The sequence below is a fragment of the Panulirus ornatus genome, chromosome 43 (genome assembly GCF_036320965.1).
Source record: "Panulirus ornatus isolate Po-2019 chromosome 43, ASM3632096v1, whole genome shotgun sequence".
Taxonomy (NCBI): Eukaryota; Metazoa; Arthropoda; class Malacostraca; order Decapoda; family Palinuridae; genus Panulirus; species Panulirus ornatus.
Window position 1 is genome coordinate 13,054,106 of NC_092266.1, and position 26,037 is coordinate 13,080,142.

At 42.7% G+C, this 26,037-nt stretch overlaps 1 protein-coding gene across 5 annotated transcripts in view; it reads left to right on the top strand.

Moving 5' to 3' along the window:
* G9a (histone-lysine N-methyltransferase G9a) overlaps positions 1–26,037 on the top strand; it is a 188,644-nt gene that overhangs the window by 129,015 nt on the left and 33,592 nt on the right. For all 5 annotated transcript variants that reach the window (XM_071686979.1, XM_071686983.1, XM_071686980.1 and 2 more), the window contains one exon: positions 4,272–4,430. In XM_071686979.1, coding sequence (XP_071543080.1) covers positions 4,272–4,430 — 159 coding nt within the window. The remainder of the gene's footprint in view (positions 1–4,271; positions 4,431–26,037) is intronic.

Sequence of the window (26,037 nt, forward strand, 5' to 3'; positions counted from 1 at the left end):
TATTAAGTTGATATCTTAAAAAGTTTTAAGTATTGTAGATTAGTTGATGATTTTTTTTTCCTTAACGTTGGAGGCTCCAGTAACAAAAGTCCACAATAAGGCTGGGCCCTGATTGCAATATGGAGAGGTTAATGAAAGGGAAAAAAGAAGACTCAAGGAAAGGTATTTACAAGTTTTGGAGGAAGTGGAAAGCTTGCCTTTTAAAAAAGTGCCAGGTTATAGTTATCGGAAAAGACGGGAGGGGTTAGAGAGTTCCAGAGCTTCAAGATGTAGTGAAAGAAGCAGTTATCAAAATGGCCCACCTTGAAGCTGCAATGGTCTTACAGTACAGATGTTCCCTGACATATGTCCAAGTTCCATTCTGACTGACTGGTCATACCTCAAAGTGTATGTAAGTCTGACATATGTCAGCATGGCATGTAGAATTCATTTACCTATACAGCATACTTTTATTGTACTCTATTTCTATCCTGATTGACTTGTTTTTTATCAACCAGCTTTATTGTATGATTCTGTAGTTTCTTCTTTCCTTTTATTTAAGATTCCTTAGTTCACGGATTGTTTCATCCAAACTTTCAGTGAACTTATTAGCAGCTTTTCTGTCAGCACTTGTTGCTTCATCTGTGACTTGAATGTTGGGTAAGCTATATCTTCTTTTAAATCTGTTGAAGTAACCGTGAATTGCTGTGAAGTTCTTGATGTAATCCTCTCCTGCTTGCCCCATCAGAGTCTCAAAAAGACATAGCCTTCGCTTGAATTGTTCATAAGTTAGTGGTGCATGTTTTTGAATTTGATCATCTGTCCACAGCATAAACAACTTTTCCATTTCGTGGATAGGCCCTTGTTGTTGCTTTGTTATTATCATAGACTTCATACGTGCCGAACCTTTCTCTGCTTCATGTATTTTTTCTTTGTCCTTTAGAATTGTGGAGACCGTCGAATGAGACAACTGTAGATCATGTGCAGTCGGGTTAACTTTTTTCCTCCTTCATATTGGGTGATTGCCTTCATTTTCAGTTACTAATCGGGCATCTCCTTTGGCTTCTCGCCAGATTTATCAACATGTGATGGGTTTTTCCTCTTGCTTGTCATCTTCTTTGGGGTTTAATACAAAAATTATTTAATCCAGCACGAAAATTTGTTAGATTCTCTTGAATAACACACGCTTATTGAATGGTAACTGAGAGTGAGAACTATGCAGGGATATTGTCTGACAGTTACTATCGTATGCATGCAGCCGTTAGCACTAGTGGACTTATGACCAAGTGTAATTTTTATATTTACATATATTCTTTCCGGTTGATGTACAGTTGGTTGTAAATCACAGGTCATAAGTTGGGGAGCATCTGTAGTCATGTCACACAACAGCTTGGCAAGTACTGTGTGGTCTAGCTAGTGATGGAGGCACACAAGCAGCTAGCTATAAGGAGCAAAAACTAAATTATACCAATAGAAAATGGAAAGTGAACCATCATTGCATTGTAGGGCAAGTGGGTCAAGTTTTGAAGTTAGCTGAGTCTTAGACTGCATTTGAGTATGTCAAGTAATGTTGCAGAGCTAAAGCCACCCCAGATGTGTGAGCAGTAATGATATCCAAAGATTTTTACCTACGTCACTGCTGATTTTGGCTTGTCCTTTTTCCAGTGAAGAAAATGTCTCCTTTGTGGACATGTTAACTGGATTTTGACAGCGCAGATAAGCTATCTATATGCTTTGTATAATTGTCGCAATCATTCCATTCCATGTTTAACCTTTAAATTGCAGAGTAAGTCTTACCTACTATCCTAGTGAAAGAAGAAGTCCTTGCAGAATATGTGTGTATTATCTGTTAGTAAATGAAATTCTTAAGAATTAGTATACTCTCCTTTATGTTGGTGTTATAGGGTTTTCAATGCACCATATTAAGGTGGTCAGGCAGCCAGTTTATGATAACTGTTGTTTCCAGGTCAGATTTTAAACATAATTCCCTATTTGTAATTACCCATTTGTACTGTACTTGGAGGAAAGTTTGCATTTATGGAGCCCCATTTCTTGAACATTTTCAATTATACAACATCTGAAGTTTGTATATGCTTGGTGCATTATTCTTGTCTTCAGTCATTTTTTACCATTTATACTGTAAAGGGTATTTTTTCTCATCTCTCTTATCAAATTTGTTGCTAAATTTCAAGTTATGTCCTATGGCTTTTTGAACTCTACATCCCTTGTTGTAGAGTTTACAATCCACATAATCAATCTTGATTTCTGCCCGCATCATCAGTCAGTTTGTGAAAATCTTAAGAAGGTTGTGATAGAAAACACCTCATTCTTCTCTTTTCAGAGGTAGGCAAAGTTAAGGCATTCAACCTTTCCTTGTAAGTCAGCACTCTCAATTCTGGTAGTTTTTGTTGCCATCCTCTGAACTTCTTTTAGCTCTCTGTGCATCTGAAGGTGCAGTGACAAAAAATCAGTTATAGCCTTATATAAGACATGATCAGTTTGCTAAATGTTTCTATCTATCTGTCTATATCTCTGATGCCTGTTCTATTCTGGAACTCCTTCAAGGAGGTGGCCATGGCCACAGAGGCTCCATAACTAGTGAACTTCATTGCTGCTTCTTAGCATTAGTGCCTCTTTCTTAACAGGCCACTGGCAGAGTGCATGTCTAGCAAAGTGTTTGCAGAGGCTCCTACCATATGTTCTTGCTGACTACTTCTACTTAATGTTCCTACTGACTACTTCTACCTAATACTCCTGCCTAATGTTGCTACCTACTGCTTCTACCTAATGTTTCTTCCTAATGCTCCTATCTAAATATTCCTACCTCCTACTTCTATGTATTGCTCCTACCATTTTGCCAAAAGGCAGGGCTAGCACATATCGCTCAGCACAAGAAAATCTAATGTTATGAAGAATGAGCTGCGTGAGTTAAGTGTTTGTCAAGTGTTATGTGTGAAGAGGAGAGATTGTATGTTTGTGGATAGAATGCCAGTAGTCCACGTGTGGGTGAGGCAGAAAGAAAAGATAACTACCTTGGTCATAAGAGTGCAACTTGACAACCAGTGACGTGCTGACTATCTACGCAGCTGTCATTAACCCTCCCGATACCTAGGCGGTTATTATTGGTAATGTACCTTTCTGGTCTTTGTTGCTTACCAACTACTACCTACATATTTCCATGTCCATATACTGGAAAACTATTGTAATGTTTGCCATTAGACTGTTTGTCTCCTTTACGTGCTGACTATCTACGCAGCTGTCATTAACCCTCCCGATACCTAGGCAGTTATTATTGGTAATATACCTTTCTGGTCTTTGTTGCTTACCAACTACTACCTACATATTTCCATGTCCATATACTGGAAAACTATTGTGATGTTTGCCATTAGACAGTTTGTCTCCTTTACTATTCTCTTAATGTAAGACTGTGGCTACAGTTTAGGAACCCTGTCGATGTCCAAGTAATTCTCATGCACACAATCAAAAAGCTTGTATCATGTGAAATAATTTTCATATTAAGGTCTTTTTTAAAATTTTTGTCATCCTCATTATTTTGCATTTACTTCAGATGGATTTCATCAACTAAAGAGTCACTTTAGGTCTCCTTGTAAGTTGATGCAACCTTTGTTGATTTTCACTTCCCTCATGACCTTTGCATCATCTGCAAACATATTCAGCTTGGTGTTCCTACCATCTGGCAAGTCGTACACATAGGTCAAGAAAAGTAGCAGACTCGGAACAGAATCCTTAATGTCCGTAAACATGCTATTATACAAAATACAAAGGATTACTGAGGAATTCAAACTGCTTCAGACCTCTGGATCATAATGGAAGAGATCAGATACTCATAGATAAGTGTGGTTAGAGAAGAATAGCATACAAATGTTTCATTGAGAGATATGTGTTAATTTTTCAGATAACAAAGAGGTTGCAGTTGTTAATTTTTCAGATAACAAAGAGGTTGCAGTTGTTAATTTTTCAGATAACAAAGAAGATGCAGTCAGTGTCATGGACTTCAAGTGAAGTATTTAATAAGTCCACATTTAAAACAAATCTTTGGTGATGCTTTCAGCCACTGTAAGTTGTAAGTTATTCCATATGTTAACAATACTAGTGAAGAAAAAGTACATTGCCTCATTCATAGTAATTTGTGTTTGGAAAAGCTATTGTATGGAATTACTTGTTAGATGGTGGAAATCAGAATGATTGAGCAGTCTAGGTGATTTAGATGAAAATTTAGGAAAAAATGTTACTGTACAATAATTACTTGTGCTAAATAGTGTACCCTTTAGGTTTTTGCTGGATCGCGGAGGAAACCCACAACTATGTGATGTAGAACAGAACACAGCTTTGCATTGGGCAGCCTTTTCTGGATCTACTTACATCTGTTCGATGGTATTGGATCGTGGTTGTTCACTTCGTTCCATGAATGCCCATGGAGATACACCGCTGTAAGTATTCAGACTAAAGACAATATGTTGTGAAGTTTTCTTTCTTATTATTATTTAGAAGAGTTGAATATGGCCTGGGACTCAGGCTAAAATTATTTGTAAGTTTACAATAGAGAAATAGATTTGATATATTCTTTCCCCTTTTTTACAGCAGCTCCACCAAATGGTCTGCATTAGTATTAGACTCCACTTAATCTTCACAGATTTTTAATTTTCATTTTTTCTACTTTACCTTATTTTTTTTTTTTTTCTTTTATCTCTGTCCTAAGCCTGAGGTGTTGAAAAACCCATCCATACCAGGAATTCAGTGGCTTTACTGATCTCCATAGGTTGACTGGACCCAGCTTTTCCAGGAGGGTTGATGTTATCAGGAAGAAAAAAAAAAATTGTCTGGGTGTTGAACTCTGCCTTGCTTGTACATCTTGAAATCTTGCTTCCAAGCAAGACTATAGTCCTTTGGTTCCTGGGACAACTTCTTAGAAACCATGGTTAGTTACTAGTGGAAGAAAAACATCACCTCAAACAGAAATAGCAAAGTTATGATTTTTATTTGTACATATCCACCGTTTCCCACATTAGAGAGGTAGCATCTAGAACAGATGACTGAATCTTAGAGGGAAAAATCCTCACATGACCCCTTCTGTTTTACTTCTTTTGGAAAATAAAACAAGAGGAGAAGATTTCCAGCTCCCAGCTCCCACCCCTTTTAGTTGCCTTCTATAGTATGTAGGGAAAACATGGGCAGTACTCTTTCTCTCTGTGTGGCGAGGAAGTGACAGGAATGGATGAAGGCAAGCAAGTATGAATATGTACATGTGTATATGTATATATATATGTTGGTATGGATATGTATGTATATGTGTGTATATGGGTGTTTATGTGTATATACTTGTATATGAGTAGATGGGCCATTCTTCGTCTGTTTCCCGGTTCTACCTCGCTGATGCGGGAAACAGCCGTTAAGTATAATAAATGCGAAGGTGAGCAATGTGGCAGTTGAGGGAATAATTGGTGTGCATGGGGTATTCAGTGTTGTGAATGGAAATGGAGAAGAGCTTATGGATTTATGTGCTGATAAGATACTGGTGATTGGGAATACTTGGTTTAAAAAGAGAGGTATACGTAAATATATGTATGTAAGTAGGAGAGATGGTCAAAGGGCATTATTAGATTATGTGTTAATTGATAGGCATGTAAAAGATAGACTTTGGATATTAATGTGCTAAGAGGGGCAGCTGGTGGGATGTTTGATCTCTCTTGTGGAGGTGAAGGTGAAGATTTACAGAGGTATTCAAAAAAGAAAAGAAAATGTTGGTGAGAAGAGAGTGGTGAGAGTAAGTGAGCTTGGAAAGGAGACTTGTATGTGGAAGTACCAGGAGAGATTGAGTGTAGAATGGCAAAAGGTGAGAGCAAATGACATGAGGGGAGTGTTTGAGGAATTGGATGTATTTAGGGAAGTAGTGATAGCATGTCCTAAAGATGATTGTGGCATGAGAAACATTGGAGTTGGGCAGATTAGAAAGGGTACCGAGTGGTGGGATGAAGAAGTAAAGCTGTTAGTGAAAGAGAAAAGAGAGGTGTTTGGATGATACTTACAAGGAAGGATTGCAAATGAGTGGGAGATGTATAAAAGAAAGCCATAGGAGGTCATGAGGAAGGTGCAAGTGTTGAAAAAGAGGGCAAATGAGAGTTGGGGTGAGAGAGTATCAATAAACTTCAGGGAGAATAAAAAGATATTTTGGAACGAGGTAAATAATGGGCGTAAGATGAGGGAACAAATGGGAACATCTGTGAAAGGGGCAAGTGGGGAAGTGATAACAAGTAATGATGAAGTGAGAAGGAGTTGGAGTGAGTATTCTGAAGGTTTGTTGAATGTGTTTGACGATAGAGTGGGAGATGTAAGGTGTTTTGGTCATGGTGGTATGCAAAGTGAGAGGGTCAGGGAGAATGGTTTAGTTAAGAGAAAAGAGGTGGTGAAAGCCTTGCAGAAGATGAAATCTGGCAAGGAGGCAGGTTTCGATGGTATTTCATTGGAATTTATTAAGAAAGGGGGTGACTCTGTTGTTGATTGGTTGGTAAGGATATTCAGTTTATGTATGGATCATGGTGAAGTGCCTGAGGATTGGCAGAATGCATGTATAGTGCCATTGTAAAAAGGCAAAGGGGATAGAGGTGAGTGTTTAAACTACAGAGGCATAAGTTTGTTGAGTATTCCTGGAAAATCATATGAGAGGTAATTGATTGAGAGGGTGAAGGCATGTACAGAGCATCAGATTGGGGAAGAGCAGTGTGGTTTCAGAAGTGGTAAAGGATATGTGGATCAGGTATTTATACTGAAGAATATATGTGAGAAATACTTAGAAAAACAGATAGATTTGTTTGTAGCATTTACGGATCTGGAGAAGGCATATGATAGGTTTAATAGAGATGCTTTATAGAAGGTCTAACTTATATATGTTGTGGGAGGTAAGCTGATAGAAGCAGTGAGAAGTTTTTATCAAGAATGTAAAGCATGTATATGAGTAGGGAGAGAGGAGAGTGTTTGGTTCCCAGTGAAGGTCAGTCTGTGGCAGGGGTGTGTGATTTCACCATGGTTGTTTAAGTTTTTTATGGTTGGGGTTGTTAGGGAGGCAAATACAAGAGTTTTGGAGAAAGGGGCAAGTATGCAGTCCATAGGGGATGAAAGGGCCTGGGAAGTGAGTCAGTTGTTGTTTACCCTGGTGACTGATTCGAGTGAGAAACTGCAAAGTTGGAGACTGAGTTTGGAAACGTGTGTAAAAGAAGAGAGTTGAGAGTAAATTTGAAGAGCAAGATTAATAGGTTCAGCATGGTTGAGGGACAAGTTAGTTGGGATGTAATTTTGATTAGGGAAGAATTGTTGAAAGTGAAGTGTTTTAGATATCTGGGAATGAACTTTACAGTGAATGGAACCATGGAAGCAGAAGTGAGTCATGGGGTTAGGGAGGGAGCGAAGGTTCTAGGAGAGGTGAAGAATGTGTGGAAAGAGAGAACATTAAATCGAAGAGCAAAGATGGGAGTTGTATGGAGGAGGGTGGATGTGTTGGAGATGAAAAGTTTAAGGATGATATGTAATATGAGGTGGTTTGATCAAGTAAGTAATGAAAGGGTAAGAGAGATGTGTGGAAATATAGAGTGTGGTTGAGAGAGTAGAATAGAGTGTGACGAAATGGTTTGGACATATGGAGAGAATGAGTGAGGAAAGGTTGACAGAGAGGATTCATGTGTCAGAGGTGGAGGGAACGAGAAGTTGGAGGCCAAATTGGAGATGGAAAGATGGAGTGAAAAAGATTTTGAGTGATTGGGGCCTGATCATGCAGGAGGATGAAAGGCTTTCATGGAATAGAGTAAATTGGAATGATGTGGTATACAGGGGTCAATGTGTAGTCATTGGACTTAACCAGGGCATGTGAAATGTCCAGGGTAAACCATGGAAAGGTCTGTTGGGCCTGGATATGAATAGGGAGCTGTGGTTTCACTGCATTACATATGACAGCTTGTGTATGGATGTGAGCAGATGTGGTCTTTCTTCATGTTTCTTAGCGATATCTTGCTGACACAGGGGACGGTGATTCTGTTTCCTGTGGGGTAGGGTGGTACTAGGAATGGATATGTAGTGTATGTACATATATGTATATTTATGTGTATGTGAATGGATGTGTGCTTCTTGATATGTTTCCTGACCCTACCTCGCTAACATAGGAAGCAGTGATCATGTATAATATCATAAGTAATATTTATTTTATTTTGTTTCACATAATCGCTGTTTCCCGTGTCAGCAAGGTGGTGCCAGGATACAGACAAAGAATGACACATTCACTCATATACACATTTTTTTTTTTTTTTTTGTCGCTGTCTCCCGCGTTTGCGAGGTAGCGCAAGGAAACAGACGAAAGAAATGGCCCAACCCACCCCCATACACATGTATATACATACACGTCCACACACGCAAATATACATACCTACACAGCTTTCCATGGTTTACCCCAGACGCTTCACATGCCCTAATTCAATCCATTGACAGCACGTCAACCCCGGTATACCACATCGATCCAATTCACTCTATTCCTTGCCCTCCTTTCACCCTCCTGCATGTTCAGGCCCCGATCACACAAAATCTTTTTCACTCCATCTTTCCACCTCCAATTTGGTCTCCCACTTCTCGTTCCCTCCACCTCCGACACATATATCCTCTTGGTCAATCTTTCCTCACTCATTCTCTCCATGTGCCCAAACCATTTCAAAACACCCTCTTCTGCTCTCTCAACCACGCTCTTTTTATTTCCACACATCTCTCTTACCCTTACGTTACTTACTCGATCAAACCATCTCACACCACACATTGTCCTCAGACATCTCATTTCCAGCACATCCACCCTCCTGCGCACAACTCTATCCATAGCCCACGCCTCGCAACCATACAACATTGTTGGAACCACTATTCCTTCAAACACCCGTTTTTGCTTTCCGAGATAATGTTCTCGACTTCCACACATTCTTCAAGGCTCCCAGGATTTTCGCCCCCTCCCCCACCCTATGATCCACTTCCGCTTCCATGGTTCCATCCGCTGCCAGATCCACTCCCAGATATCTAAAACACTTTACTTCCTCCAGTTTTTCTCCATTCAAACTTACCTCCCAATTGACTTGACCCTCAACCCTACTGTACCTAATAACCTTGCTCTTATTCACATTTACTCTTAACTTTCTTCTTTCACACACTTTAGCAAACTCAGTCACCAGCTTCTGCAGTTTCTCACATGAATCAGCCACCAGCGCTGTATCATCAGCGAACAACAACTGACTCACTTCCCAAGCTCTCTCATCCACAACAGACTTCATACTTGCCCCTCTTTCCAAAACTCTTGCATTCACCTCCCTAACAACCCCATCCATAAACAAATTAAATAACCATGGAGACATCACACACCCCTGCCGCAAACCTACATTCACTGAGAACCAATCACTTTCCTCTCTTCTTACACGTACTCATGCCTTACATCCTCGATAAAAACTTTTCACTGCTTCTAACAACTTCTAACAACATTTATTTATATCTATTTATTATACTTTGTAGCTGTCTCCCGCGTTAGCAAGGTAGCGAAAGGAAACAGATGAAAAAATGGCCTAACCAGCCCACATACACATGTATATATATACACGTCCACACGTGCACATATACATACCTATACTTTTCAACTCATACATATATATACATACAAAGACATATACATATATACACATGTACGTAATTCATACTTGCCTTTATTCATTCCTATCACCTCCCTGCCTTACATGATATGACAACCCCCTTCCCGAACGCGCGCGAGGTAGTGCCAGGAAAAAGACAACAAAGGCTACATTCGTTCACACTCAGTCTCTATCTGTCATGTATAATGCACCGAAACCACAGCTTCCTTTCTACACCCAGGCCCCAAAAAACTTTCCATGGTTTACCCTAGATGTTTCACATGCCCTAGTTCAATCCATTGACAGCACGTCGACCCCGGTATACCACATCATTCCAATTCACTCTATTCCTTGCATCCCTTTCACCCTCCTGCGTGTTCAGACCCTGATCGCTCAAAATCTTTTTCACTCCGTCCTTCCACCTACAATTTGGTCTCCCACTTCTCCTCGTTCCCTCCACCTCTGACACATATATCCTCTTTCTCAATCTTTCCTCACTCATTCTCTCCACGTGACCAAACCATTACAATACACCCTCTTCTGCTTTCTCAACCACACTCTTTTTATTACCACACACCTTTCTTACCTGTTCATTAATTACTCGATCAAACTACCTCACACCACATATTGTCCTCAGACATCTCATTTCCAACACATCCACCCTCCTCTGCACAACCCTATCTATAGCCCATGCCTCACAACTATATAACATTGTTGGAACCACTATTCCTTCAAACACACCCATTTTTGCTTTCCAAGATAATTTTCTTACCTTCCACACATTTTTCAAAGCTCCCAGAACTTTTGTCCCCTACCCCACCCTGTGACTCACTTCCGCTTCCATGGTTCCATCTCCTGCCAAATCCACTCCAAGATATGTAAAACACTTCACTTCCTCCAGATATTCTCCATTCAAACTTACCTCCCAATTGACTTGTCCCTCAACCCTACTGTACCTAATAACCTTGCTCGTACTCACAGTTACTCTCAACTTTCTTCTTTCACACACTTTACCAAACTCAGTCACCAGCTACTGCAGTTTCTCACCTGAATCAGCCACCAGTGCCATATCATCAGCGAACAACTGACTCTTTTCCCAATCCCTGTCATCCACAATAGACTGCATACTTGCCCCTCTCTTCAAAACACTTACATTCACCTCCCTAACAACCATATCCATAAACAAATTAAATAACCATGGAGACATCACACACCCCTGCCGCAAACCGACATTCACTGAGAACCAATCACTTTCCTCTCTTCCTACTCGTACACATGTCTTACATCCTCGATAAAAACTTAACACTGCTTATAGCAACTTGCCTCCCACACCATAAACTGTTAATACCTTCCACAGAGCATTCCCATCAACTGTATCATATGCCTTCTCCAGATCCAGAAATGCTATGTACAAATCCATTTGTTTGTCTAAGTATTTCTCACATACATTCTTCAAAGCAAACACCTGATCCACACATCCTCTACCACTTCTGAAACAACACTGCTCTTCCTCAATCTGATGGTCTGTACATGCCTTCACCCTTTCAGCCATTACCCTCCCATATAATTTCCCAGGAATACCCAACAAACTTATGCCTCTGTAATTTGAACACTCTCCTATATCCCCTTTACTTTTGTTCATTGGCAGTATGCATACATTTTGCCAATCCTCAGGCACTTCACCATGAGCCATACATACATTGAATATCCACACCAACCAGTCAACAACACAGTCACCTCCTTTTTTAATAAATTCCACTGCAGTACCATCCAAACCCACTGCCTTGCTGGCTTTCATCTTCCGCAAAGCTTTCACTACTTCTCTGTTTACCAAATCATTCTCCCTGACCCTATCACTTCGCACACCACCTCGACCAAAACATCCTATATCTGCCATTCTATCATCTAACATATTCAACAAACCTTCAAAATACTCATTCCATCATCATCTCACATCACCACTACTTGTTATTACCTCCCCATTAGCCCCCTTCACCGATGTTTCCATTTATTCTCTTGTCTTACGCACTTTATTTACCTTCTTCCAAAACGTCTTTTTATTCTCCCTGAAATTTAATGATACTCTCTCACCCCATCTCTCATTTGCCCTCTTTTTCACCTCATATATATACACACTTGGGAAGTGAGTCAGTTGTTGTTCGCTGATGATACAGCGCTGGTGGCTGATTCATGTGAGAAACTGCAGAAGCTGGTGACTGAGTTTGGCAAAGTGTGTGGAAGAAGAAAGTTAAGAGTAAATGTGAATAAGAGCAAGGTTATTAGGTACAGTAGGGTTGAGGGTCAAGTCAATTGGGAGGTGAGTTTGAATGGAGAAAAACTGGAGGAAGTGAAGTGTTTTAGATATCTGGGAGTGGATCTGGCAGCGGATGGAACCATGGAAGTGGAAGTGGATCATAGGGTGGGGGAGGGGGCGAAAATTCTGGGGGCCTTGAAGAATGTGTGGAAGTCGAGAACATTATCTCGGAAAGCAAAAATGGGTATGTTTGAAGGAATAGTGGTTCCAACAATGTTGTATGGTTGCGAGGCGTGGGCTATGGATAGAGTTGTGCGCAGGAGGATGGATGTGCTGGAAATGAGATGTTTGAGGACAATGTGTGGTGTGAGGTGGTTTGATCGAGTGAGTAACGTAAGGGTAAGAGAGATGTGTGGAAATAAAAAGAGTGTGGTTGAGAGAGCAGAAGAGGGTGTTTTGAAGTGGTTTGGGCACATGGAGAGAATGAGTGAGGAAAGACCAAGAGGATATATGTGTCGGAGGTGGAGGGAACGAGGAGAAGAGGGAGACCAAATTGGAGGTGGAAAGATGGAGTGAAAAAGATTTTGTGTGATCGGGGCCTGAACATGCAGGAGGGTGAAAGGAGGGCAAGGAATAGAGTGAATTGGAGCGATGTGGTATACCGGGGTTGACGTGCTGTCAGTGGATTGAATCAAGGCATGTGAAGCGTCTGGGGTAAACCATGGAAAGCTGTGTAGGTATGTATATTTGCGTGTGTGGACATATGTGTATACATGTGTATGGGGGGGGGTTGGGCCATTTCTTTCGTCTGTTTCCTTGCGCTACCTTGCAAACGCGGGAGACAGCGACAAAGTATGATAATAATAATATATACACACACACACACACCCTAAATAAAGTGTGTAAGCCCACGGGCCCACCATTGCCCAAACTAGACGGGGTCACCGGTGCATGTGCATCCCCCTTTCAATGATGGATCTCCGTCGTCAGGCTGTCTAACCTTAAATTCCTGAAAGAATCCAGATGACAGGTTCACGCTATCCGCACTCGGCTTAGTAAATATCGAGGATGTATAAGTTCCCCCTAGCGATTGAAACTGGCCCTGCAAAAGGACACGCTCTCCCTCTTTCGACCCGCAAATATTAGTCCGCATCCCTAACGCCCTCCTGCCTTAAATTCATTTCCATGCCGATTCAAAACATCCCCCGGGGAGCCACCTTTAAGCCCTAGAATGTCCGGACCATTCCTGTAATGTATGACACCATTAGTGCGGTGCCTGCGGATATGGCGGACATCTTGCATCGTGCCCAATAGTCCACGGCACCGGGCATCCCCGAGCGTGGCACGCCCAACCCTCCTGACACACCGAAAAATGTTGCTTTCTGTCCATGTCTAATCTCAGGTCGGGTTCAATGCAATCTCTTGTTCCTTCCCATCCTCGCTCCACCTCAAATTGCCTCTTCCTAGAGTAATACACCTATTACTCTTCATCGATTCACCGTATTAGAAGCTCAATCCGCCATTCATATCTCCCACCCAGACTCCCCTCCCCATTTCAAATGACCATACGGCCAATCTGTCCACTTTCGCCGTCCACTAGCATCGACGTTGATCGCGACTGCTGTGATGGCCTACAACCGCCCCACAGTGTATATAGGGCTGCCCGAACTACTCCGTGAGCCCCATAACCGGCCCACTCTTGCAGAACCTGGCCAAATGACCGAGTACGCCTCTCTTCCTATATCAATCACAACACCCGAGTCCATACTTATAAGTCTTACTTGGATAGATCATACACCCAGTTTGTAGCATTAAGTTTATGGCTGGGGTATGATCTGGAGGAGTATGTGCACGAGAAATTAGGACACCGGGGCCCAGTAATAGCCCGTCTGATGGCTGAGCGCGTCTTTGGGACCGATGCGTCATATGAAAGTAATAGCTGATGATCCAGGTGCTGGATTCTATTCGTGAGCTAAACTATGCCGAAGGCTGGAGCCAGCGAATGTTACCCATAAGTCCCCTCGCCCTAACCTCGACCCATAGCTCCTCCTCTCCCTGAACAGACTTACCTACTTGTAATCTTTCCCCTTACCGAAAGGTGTTCGGACCTAAAACACCAACCCGCGCCCCCCATTTCGTCCACCTTTAAACCGCACACTAATCTATTTCAAATTCCTATGCATGACCCCTGGCCGGTGAAAGTTAGAATCCTCGGGTTTGTGGGCTTGTTAGTCCCTATCTTTTCGAGCAAGCCCCCAGATATGCCGCTGAACGCGCCCCAACAAACGGCCCTCCCACCCCATGGACATAAAGCCCTTCACTATGAACCCCCCCATAACTCATTAATCCTCTCACTTGTTCACACTCACGCGAATAGTCCCTCGTCTTTATTCATATAAATTCCCTCTCATAAATCTTCCGCACATATTATAGCTGATTAAATCACTCGACCTACCACAACTTCACCACTCTCATATATTACCATCAGACACCCCCTCTATATTAATCTCTCGCCGCCCTCTTTGACAACATCCCCCCAATTAAATTACCCCATTGCTCTCCATCTATCTTCCCTCTATTCCCCATCTTCACACAATATACCCACTTATGCGGGCCCCCTGTCGCCGACACCCCTCACACACCCCCCCCCCGCCGGAACACCCAACACACCCCACATCCCCACCAACCACCAGACTACCCAAACAAACAAATCCCACGCCCCCGAAGATCCCCCCCAGCCCACCCCCCCCCCAGCGACGGCCCCCCAGATCTCGTGCTCTTACTCCTAACGTTCCCTGCACCCCCCTTCCCCCGAACCAACCACCGCCAGTCTCTAGCAGTCACATGTCAACTGCACTGAACACCACAGCTCCCTTATCCACATCCCAGCCTCCCAGCCCCCCAGAACTTTTCCCCCCATGGTCACGGACCCAGGACCCTAGTTCACCAAGCCCTGGTTCAAATATGCCAACATTGACAGCCCATTGGAGCCCCTGGAATACCACATTATTCCAATTCATTTTTATCCCTTGCACAAACCCTTTTACCCCCCTTTCAATGTTCAGGGCCCCCCCAATTTACCCAAAATCTTTTTCACTCCATCTTTTCCAAACCTCCAATTTGGTCTCCCTCCCCGCGCCACGTCTCCAAGTTCCCTCCACCTCTGAACCCCATATATCCTTTTGGTCAAATCTTTCCTCACCCCCATTTTCTCCATGGACCAAACCAATTTTTTAAAAAACCCTCTTTTTGCCTCCCAAAAACCCCCCACCCCTTTTTTATTTACCCCCCCATCTCTCAAACCCCCCCCTTTTTACCCTTTAAAACGAAACCCAAACCCCCCCCTCCCCCCCCCCACAAGCCCAAACCAAAAACCCCCCCCAACCCCCCCCACCCTCCTGCGCACAACTCTAAAATAGCCCCCCGCCTTTTTTAAACCCTAAACCTTGTTTGGGAAACCCCTATTCCTTTTAAAAAAACACCCATTTTTGCTTTTCCCCCAGATAAATGTTTTTTCGATTTCCACACATTCCAAACACAAAACCCCCAAACTTTTTTGCCCCCTTTCCCCCCCCCTAGATTCATTCTGCTTCCTTGGGGTTTCCCTCTGCTGCCAAAACCAATCCCAGATATCTAAATTACCCTTTACTTCCTCCTGTTTTTTTTCCCCCCCCCCCATTAAACTTACCTCCCCCCCTTTAAAGGGGGTCCCCCAACCCAAATTTACCTAATAAAACCCTTTTTCTTTTTCACATTTACTCCCCCAGGGGTTTCCCTTTCACCACTTTAAAACCCAAAAACCCGGCCCCCCCGCTTTCTGCCGTTTCCCACATGAAACAGCCACCAACGCCCTTTTCATCAGCGAAAAACAACTGACTTACCCCCCAAGCTCTCTCATTTCCCCAACAGACTGTATACTTGGCCCCCCCTTTTTTCCCAAAAATCCCTTTCATTTACCTCCAAACAACCTCATCCATAAACAAATTAAACAACCATGGAGACATCACGACATCGTATGACACCCGCCTGCTGGAACCCAACATTCCCTGAGAACCAAAACACTTTTTCCCTCTTTCCCACACGAAAACAAAAACCCTTAAAAATCCTCGATAAAAAAAATTTTTAATGGGTCCTAACAAAAATAAACCCCCAAAAACCATATTATTCCCGGGGAAGGGGGAAAAAAAAACTTCCACCCCATTTTCCCCCACGTGTTTTAGAAGCCGGCCCCCAAAAAGGGCCCGGAGTGGGGGCTGGAAAACCCCCCCTCCTTTTTTTAAACTTTCAAAGGGGCCCCCCCCGAAAGGGTTTACGCGGGGGGTGCTCATTTCCCCCTCGAAGGCTCCAAAATTGGGGGGTCTAAATTGTGTGGATGAACCCCAAAATGAGAAAAAGGAAGATAGGTATTTTGTTTTTAGGAAAGGAAAACCCGGATGTTTTGGCTCTGAGTGAAATGAAGCTCAAGGGTAAAGGGGAAGATTTGGTTTTTTGGGGAAAGTCTTCGGAGTAAAGTGAGGTGTTAAATGAGGGGGACAAGAGCAAGGGGAAAGGGGAGCACTACTCCGAAACCGGGGTGGTTTGGGAAATTTTGTGGATAGAGGGGAAAAAAAAAAAAAACTCTAGATTGATATGGGTAAAACTGAAAGTGGATTGGGGAAGGGGGGTGATTGTTGGGGGCATATGCACGTGGGCATAGAAGAAAGATCATAAGTGGCCCAAATGTTTTGGAGCAGCTGAGTGAGGGTGTTAATTGATAGGCATGTAAAAGATAGACTTTTGGGATATTAATGTGCTAAGAGGGCAGCTGGTGGATGTTTGATCTCTCTTGTGGAGGTGAAGGTGAAGATTTACAGAGGTATTCAAAAAAGAAAAGAAAATGTTGGTGAGAAGAGAGTGGTGAGAGTAAGTGAGCTTGGAAAGGAGACTTGTATGTGGAAGTACCAGGAGAGATTGAGTGTAGAATGGCAAAAGGTGAGAGCAAATGACATGAGGGGAGTGTTTGAGGAATTGGATGTATTTAGGGAAGTAGTGATAGCATGTCCTAAAGATGATTGTGGCATGAGAAACATTGGAGTTGGGCAGATTAGAAAGGGTACCGAGTGGTGGGATGAAGAAGTAAAGCTGTTAGTGAAAGAGAAAAGAGAGGTGTTTGGATGATACTTACAAGGAAGGATTGCAAATGAGTGGGAGATGTATAAAAGAAAGCCATAGGAGGTCATGAGGAAGGTGCAAGTGTTGAAAAAGAGGGCAAATGAGAGTTGGGGTGAGAGAGTATCAATAAACTTCAGGGAGAATAAAAAGATATTTTGGAACGAGGTAAATAATGGGCGTAAGATGAGGGAACAAATGGGAACATCTGTGAAAGGGGCAAGTGGGGAAGTGATAACAAGTAATGATGAAGTGAGAAGGAGTTGGAGTGAGTATTCTGAAGGTTTGTTGAATGTGTTTGACGATAGAGTGGGAGATGTAAGGTGTTTTGGTCATGGTGGTGTGCAAAGTGAGAGGGTCAGGGAGAATGGTTTAGTTAAGAGAAAAGAGGTGGTGAAAGCCTTGCAGAAGATGAAATCTGGCAAGGAGGCAGGTTTCGATGGTATTTCATTGGAATTTATTAAGAAAGGGGGTGACTCTGTTGTTGATTGGTTGGTAAGGATATTCAGTTTATGTATGGATCATGGTGAAGTGCCTGAGGATTGGCAGAATGCATGTATAGTGCCATTGTAAAAAGGCAAAGGGGATAGAGGTGAGTGTTTAAACTACAGAGGCATAAGTTTGTTGAGTATTCCTGGAAAATCATATGAGAGGTAATTGATTGAGAGGGTGAAGGCATGTACAGAGCATCAGATTGGGGAAGAGCAGTGTGGTTTCAGAAGTGGTAAAGGATATGTGGATCAGGTATTTATACTGAAGAATATATGTGAGAAATACTTAGAAAAACAGATGGATTTGTTTGTAGCATTTACGGATCTGGAGAAGGCATATGATAGGTTTAATAGAGATGCTTTATAGAAGGTCTAACTTATATATGTTGTGGGAGGTAAGCTGATAGAAGCAGTGAGAAGTTTTTATCAAGAATGTAAAGCATGTATATGAGTAGGGAGAGAGGAGAGTGTTTGGTTCCCAGTGAAGGTCAGTCTGTGGCAGGGGTGTGTGATTTCACCATGGTTGTTTAAGTTTTTTATGGTTGGGGTTGTTAGGGAGGCAAATACAAGAGTTTTGGAGAAAGGGGCAAGTATGCAGTCCATAGGGGATGAAAGGGCCTGGGAAGTGAGTCAGTTGTTGTTTACCCTGGTGACTGATTCGAGTGAGAAACTGCAAAGTTGGAGACTGAGTTTGGAAACGTGTGTAAAAGAAGAGAGTTGAGAGTAAATTTGAAGAGCAAGATTAATAGGTTCAGCATGGTTGAGGGACAAGTTAGTTGGGATGTAATTTTGATTAGGGAAGAATTGTTGAAAGTGAAGTGTTTTAGATATCTGGGAATGAACTTTACAGTGAATGGAACCATGGAAGCGGAAGTGAGTCATGGGGTTAGGGAGGGAGCGAAGGTTCTAGGAGAGGTGAAGAATGTGTGGAAAGAGAGAACATTAAATCGAAGAGCAAAGATGGGAGTTGTATGGAGGAGGGTGGATGTGTTGGAGATGAAAAGTTTAAGGATGATATGTAATATGAGGTGGTTTGATCAAGTAAGTAATGAAAGGGTAAGAGAGATGTGTGGAAATATAGAGTGTGGTTGAGAGAGTAGAATAGAGTGTGACGAAATGGTTTGGACATATGGAGAGAATGAGTGAGGAAAGGTTGACAAAGAGGATTCATGTGTCAGAGGTGGAGGGAACGAGAAGTTGGAGGCCAAATTGGAGATGGAAAGATGGAGTGAAAAAGATTTTGAGTGATTGGGGCCTGATCATGCAGGAGGATGAAAGGCTTTCATGGAATAGAGTAAATTGGAATGATGTGGTATACAGGGGTCAATGTGTAGTCATTGGACTTAACCAGGGCATGTGAAATGTCCAGGGTAAACCATGGAAAGGTCTGTTGGGCCTGGATATGAATAGGGAGCTGTGGTTTCAGTGCATTACATATGACAGCTTGTGTATGGATGTGAGCAGATGTGGTCTTTCTTCATGTTTCTTAGCGATATCTTGCTGACACAGGGGACGGTGATTCTGTTTCCTGTGGGGTAGGGTGGTACTAGGAATGGATATGTAGTGTATGTACATATATGTATATTTATGTGTATGTGAATGGATGTGTGCTTCTTGATATGTTTCCTGACCCTACCTCGCTAACATAGGAAGCAGTGATCATGTATAGTATCATAAGTAATATTTGATTATTTTTATTTTGTTTCACATAATCGCTGTTTCCCGTGTCAGCAAGGTGGTGCCAGGATACAGACAAAGAATGACACATTCACTCATATACACATTTTTTTTTTTTTTTGTCGCTGTCTCCCGCGTTTGCGAGGTAGCGCAAGGAAACAGACGAAAGAAATGGCCCAACCCACCCCCATACACATGTATATACATACACGTCCACACACGCAAATATACATACCTACACAGCTTTCCATGGTTTACCCCAGACGCTTCACATGCCCTAATTCAATCCATTGACAGCACGTCAACCCCGGTATACCACATCGATCCAATTCACTCTATTCCTTGCCCTCCTTTCACCCTCCTGCATGTTCAGGCCCCGATCACACAAAATCTTTTTCACTCCATCTTTCCACCTCCAATTTGGTCTCCCACTTCTCGTTCCCTCCACCTCCGACACATATATCCTCTTGGTCAATCTTTCCTCACTCATTCTCTCCATGTGCCCAAACCATTTCAAAACACCCTCTTCTGCTCTCTCAACCACGCTCTTTTTATTTCCACACATCTCTCTTACCCTTACGTTACTTACTCGATCAAACCATCTCACACCACACATTGTCCTCAGACATCTCATTTCCAGCACATCCACCCTCCTGCGCACAACTCTATCCATAGCCCACGCCTCGCAACCATACAACATTGTTGGAACCACTATTCCTTCAAACACCCGTTTTTGCTTTCCGAGATAATGTTCTCGACTTCCACACATTCTTCAAGGCTCCCAGGATTTTCGCCCCCTCCCCCACCCTATGATCCACTTCCGCTTCCATGGTTCCATCCGCTGCCAGATCCACTCCCAGATATCTAAAACACTTTACTTCCTCCAGTTTTTCTCCATTCAAACTTACCTCCCAATTGACTTGACCCTCAACCCTACTGTACCTAATAACCTTGCTCTTATTCACATTTACTCTTAACTTTCTTCTTTCACACACTTTAGCAAACTCAGTCACCAGCTTCTGCAGTTTCTCACATGAATCAGCCACCAGCGCTGTATCATCAGCGAACAACAACTGACTCACTTCCCAAGCTCTCTCATCCACAACAGACTTCATACTTGCCCCTCTTTCCAAAACTCTTGCATTCACCTCCCTAACAACCCCATCCATAAACAAATTAAATAACCATGGAGACATCACACACCCCTGCCGCAAACCTACATTCACTGAGAACCAATCACTTTCCTCTCTTCCTACACGTACACATGCCTTACATCCTCGATAAAAACTTTTCACTGCTTCTAACAACTTCTAACAACATTTATTTATATCTATTTATTATACTTTGTAGCTGTCTCCCGCGTTAGCAAGGTAGCGAAAGGAAACAGATGAAAAAATGGCCTAACCAGCCCACATACACATGTATATATATACACGTCCACACATACATACCTATACTTTTCAACTCATACATATATATACATACAAAGACATATACATATATACACATGTACGTAATTCATACTTGCCTTTATTCATTCCTATCACCTCCCTGCCTTACATGATATGACAACCCCCTTCCCGAACGCGCGCGAGGTAGTGCCAGGAAAAAGACAACAAAGGCTACATTCGTTCACACTCAGTCTCTATCTGTCATGTATAATGCACCGAAACCACAGCTTCCTTTCTACACCCAGGCCCCAAAAAACTTTCCATGGTTTACCCTAGATGTTTCACATGCCCTAGTTCAATCCATTGACAGCACGTCGACCCCGGTATACCACATCATTCCAATTCACTCTATTCCTTGCATCCCTTTCACCCTCCTGCGTGTTCAGACCCTGATCGCTCAAAATCTTTTTCACTCCGTCCTTCCACCTACAATTTGGTCTCCCACTTCTCCTCGTTCCCTCCACCTCTGACACATATATCCTCATTCTCAATCTTTCCTCACTCATTCTCTCCACGTGACCAAACCATTACAATACACCCTCTTCTGCTTTCTCAACCACACTCTTTTTATTACCACACACCTTTCTTACCTGTTCATTAATTACTCGATCAAACTACCTCACACCACATATTGTCCTCAGACATCTCATTTCCAACACATCCACCCTCCTCTGCACAACCCTATCTATAGCCCATGCCTCACAACTATATAACATTGTTGGAACCACTATTCCTTCAAACACACCCATTTTTGCTTTCCGAGATAATTTTCTTACCTTCCACACATTTTTCAAAGCTCCCAGAACTTTTGTCCCCTACCCCACCCTGTGACTCACTTCCACTTCCATGGTTCCATCTCCTGCCAAATCCACTCCAAGATATGTAAAACACTTCACTTCCTCCAGATATTCTCCATTCAAACTTACCTCCCAATTGACTTGTCCCTCAACCCTACTGTACCTAATAACCTTGCTCGTACTCACAGTTACTCTCAACTTTCTTCTTTCACACACTTTACCAAACTCAGTCACCAGCTACTGCAGTTTCTCACCTGAATCAGCCACCAGTGCCATATCATCAGCGAACAACTGACTCTTTTCCCAATCCCTGTCATCCACAATAGACTGCATACTTGCCCCTCTCTTCAAAACACTTACATTCACCTCCCTAACAACCATATCCATAAACAAATTAAATAACCATGGAGACATCACACACCCCTGCCGCAAACCGACATTCACTGAGAACCAATCACTTTCCTCTCTTCCTACTCGTACACATGCCTTACATCCTCGATAAAAACTTAACACTGCTTCTAGCAACTTGCCTCCCACACCATAAACTGTTAATACCTTCCACAGAGCATTCCCATCAACTGTATCATATGCCTTCTCCAGATCCAGAAATGCTATGTACAAATCCATTTGTTTGTCTAAGTATTTCTCACATACATTCTTCAAAGCAAACACCTGATCCACACATCCTCTACCACTTCTGAAACAACACTGCTCTTCCTCAATCTGATGGTCTGTACATGCCTTCACCCTTTCAGCCATTACCCTCCCATATAATTTCCCAGGAATACCCAACAAACTTATGCCTCTGTAATTTGAACACTCTCCTATATCCCCTTTACTTTTGTTCATTGGCAGTATGCATACATTTTGCCAATCCTCAGGCACTTCACCATGAGCCATACATACATTGAATATCCACACCAACCAGTCAACAACACAGTCACCTCCTTTTTTAATAAATTCCACTGCAGTACCATCCAAACCCACTGCCTTGCTGGCTTTCATCTTCCGCAAAGCTTTCACTACTTCTCTGTTTACCAAATCATTCTCCCTGACCCTATCACTTCGCACACCACCTCGACCAAAACATCCTATATCTGCCATTCTATCATCTAACATATTCAACAAACCTTCAAAATACTCATTCCATCATCATCTCACATCACCACTACTTGTTATTACCTCCCCATTAGCCCCCTTCACCGATGTTTCCATTTATTCTCTTGTCTTACGCACTTTATTTACCTTCTTCCAAAACGTCTTTTTATTCTCCCTAAAATTTAATGATACTCTCTCACCCCATCTCTCATTTGCCCTCTTTTTCACCTCATATATATACACACTTGGGAAGTGAGTCAGTTGTTGTTCGCTGATGATACAGCGCTGGTGGCTGATTCATGTGAGAAACTGCAGAAGCTGGTGACTGAGTTTGGCAAAGTGTGTGGAAGAAGAAAGTTAAGAGTAAATGTGAATAAGAGCAAGGTTTTTAGGTACAGTAGGGTTGAGGGTCAAGTCAATTGGGAGGTGAGTTTGAATGGAGAAAAACTGGAGGAAGTGAAGTGTTTTAGATATCTGGGAGTGGATCTGGCAGCGGATGGAACCATGGAAGTGGAAGTGGATCATAGGGTGGGGGAGGGGGCGAAAATTCTGGGGGCCTTGAAGAATGTGTGGAAGTCGAGAACATTATCTCGGAAAGCAAAAATGGGTATGTTTGAAGGAATAGTGGTTCCAACAATGTTGTATGGTTGCGAGGCGTGGGCTATGGATAGAGTTGTGCGCAGGAGGATGGATGTGCTGGAAATGAGATGTTTGAGGACAATGTGTGGTGTGAGGTGGTTTGATCGAGTGAGTAACGTAAGGGTAAGAGAGATGTGTGGAAATAAAAAGAGCGTGGTTGAGAGAGCAGAAGAGGGTGTTTTGAAGTGGTTTGGGCACATGGAGAGAATGAGTGAGGAAAGACCAAGAGGATATATGTGTCGTAGGTGGAGGGAACGAGGAGAAGAGGGAGACCAAATTGGAGGTGGAAAGATGGAGTGAAAAAGATTTTGTGTGATCGGGGCCTGAACATGCAGGAGGGTGAAAGGAGGGCAAGGAATAGAGTGAATTGGAGCGATGTGGTATACCGGGGTTGACGTGCTGTCAGTGGATTGAATCAAGGCATGTGAAGCGTCTGGGGTAAACCATGGAAAGCTGTGTAGGTATGTATATTTGCGTGTGTGGACATATGTGTATACATGTGTATGGGGGGGGGTTGGGCCATTTCTTTCGTCTGTTTCCTTGCGCTACCTTGCAAACGCGGGAGACAGCGACAAAGTATGATAATAATAATATATACACACACACACACACCCTAAATAAAGTGTGTAAGACAAGGGAACAAATGGGAACTTTAGTGAAGGGGGCTAATGGGGAGGTGATAACACGTATTGGTGATGTGAGAAGGAGATGGAGTGAGTATTTTGAAGGTTTGTTGAATGTGTATGGTGATAGAGTGGCAGATATAGAGTGTTTAGTTCGAGGTGGTGTGCAAAGTGAGAGGGTTAGGGAGAATGATTTGGTAAACAGAGAAGAGGGAGTAAAAGCTTTGTGGAAGATGAAAGTCGGCAAGGCGGCAGGTTTGGATGGTACTGCAGTGGAATTTATTAAAAAGGGGTGACTATTGTTGACTGGTTGGTAAGGTTATTTAATGTATGTATGACTCATGGTGAGGTGCCTGAGGATTGGCGGAATGCTTGCATAGTGCCATTGTACAAAGGCAAAGGGGATAAAAGTGAGTGCTCAAATTACAGAGGTATATAAGTTTGTTGAGTATTCCTGGTAAATTATATGGGAGGGTATTGATTGAGAGGGTGAAGGCATGAAGAGAGCATCAGATTTGGGAAGAGCAGTGTGGTTTCAGAAGTGGTAGAGGATGAGTGGATCAGGTGTTTGCTTTGAAGAATGTATGTGAGAAATACATAGAAAAGCAAATGGATTTGTATGTAGCATTTATGGATCTGGAGAAGGCATATGATAGAGTTGATAGAGATGCTGTGTGGAAGGTATTAAGAAAATATCGGTGTGGGAGGCAAGTTCTTAGAAGCTGTGAAAAGTTTTTATCGAGGATGTAAGGCATTTGTACGTGTAGAAGAGAGGACAGTGATTGATTCTCAGTGACTGTAGGTTTGCGGTAGGGGTGTGTGATGTCTCCATGGTTGTTGAATTTGTTTATGGATGGGGTTGTTAGGGAGGTGAATGCAAGAGTTTTGGAAAAAGGGGCAAGTATGAAGTCTGTTGTGGATGAGAGAGCTTGGGAAGTGAGTCATTTGTTGTTTGCTGATGATACAGTGCTGGTGGCTGATTCGTGTGAGAAACTGCAGAAGCTGGTGACTGAGTTTGGTAAAGTGTGTGAAAGAAGAAAGTTAAGAGTAAATGTGAATAAGAGCAAGGTTATTAGGTACGTAGGGTTGAGGGACAAGTCAGTTGGGAGGTAAGTTTTAACGGAGAAAAACTGGAGGAATAAAGGGTTTCAGATATCTTGGAGTGGATTTGGCAGTGGATGGAACCATGGAAGTGAAAGTGAATCATAGGGTGGGGGAGGGGGTGAAAGTTCTGGGAGTGTTGAAAAATGTGTGGAAGTCGAGAACATTATTTCGGAAAGCAAAAATGGGTATGTTTGAAGGAATAGTGGTTCCAACAATGTTATATGGTTGCGAGGCTAGGGCTATAGATAGAGTTGTGCAGAGGAGGGTGGATGTGTTGGAAATGAGATGTTTGAGGACGATATGTGGTGTGAGGTGGTTTGATCGAGTAAGTAATAATAGGATAAGAGAGATGTGTGGTAATAAAAAGAGTGTGGTTGAGAGAGCAGAAGAGGGTATTCTGAAATGGTTTGGTCACATGGAGAGAATGAGTGAGGAAAGCTTGACCAAGAGGATATATGTGTCAGAGGTGGAGGGAACAAGGAGAAGTATACATATATATACACACACAGACATATACATATATACACATGTACATAATTCATACTGTCTACCTTTATTCATTTCCATCGCCACCTTGCCACACATGAAATAACAACCCCCCTCCCCCCACATGTGCGCGAGGTAGCGTTAGGGAAAGATAACAAAGGCCACATTCATTCATACACAGTCTCTAGCTGTCATGTATAATGCACTGAAACCACAGCTCCCTTTCCACATCCAAGCCCCACAGAACTTTCCATGGTTCACCCCAGACACTTCACATGCCCTGGTTCAATCCATTGACAGCACATTGACCCTGGTATACCACATTATTCCAATTCATTCTATCCCTTGCACACCTTTCACCCTCCTGCATGTTCAGGCCCCGATCACTCAAAATCTTTTTCACTCCATCTTTCCACCTCCAATTTGGTCTCCCACTTCTCCATGTTCCCTCCACCTCTGACACATATATCCTTTTGGTCAATCTTTCCTCACTCATTCTCTCCATGTGACCAAACCATTTCAAAACACCCTCTTCTGCTCTCTCAACCACACTCTTTTTATTACCAAACATCTCTCTTACCCTATTATTACTTAATCGACCAAACCACCTCACACCACATATTGTCCTCAA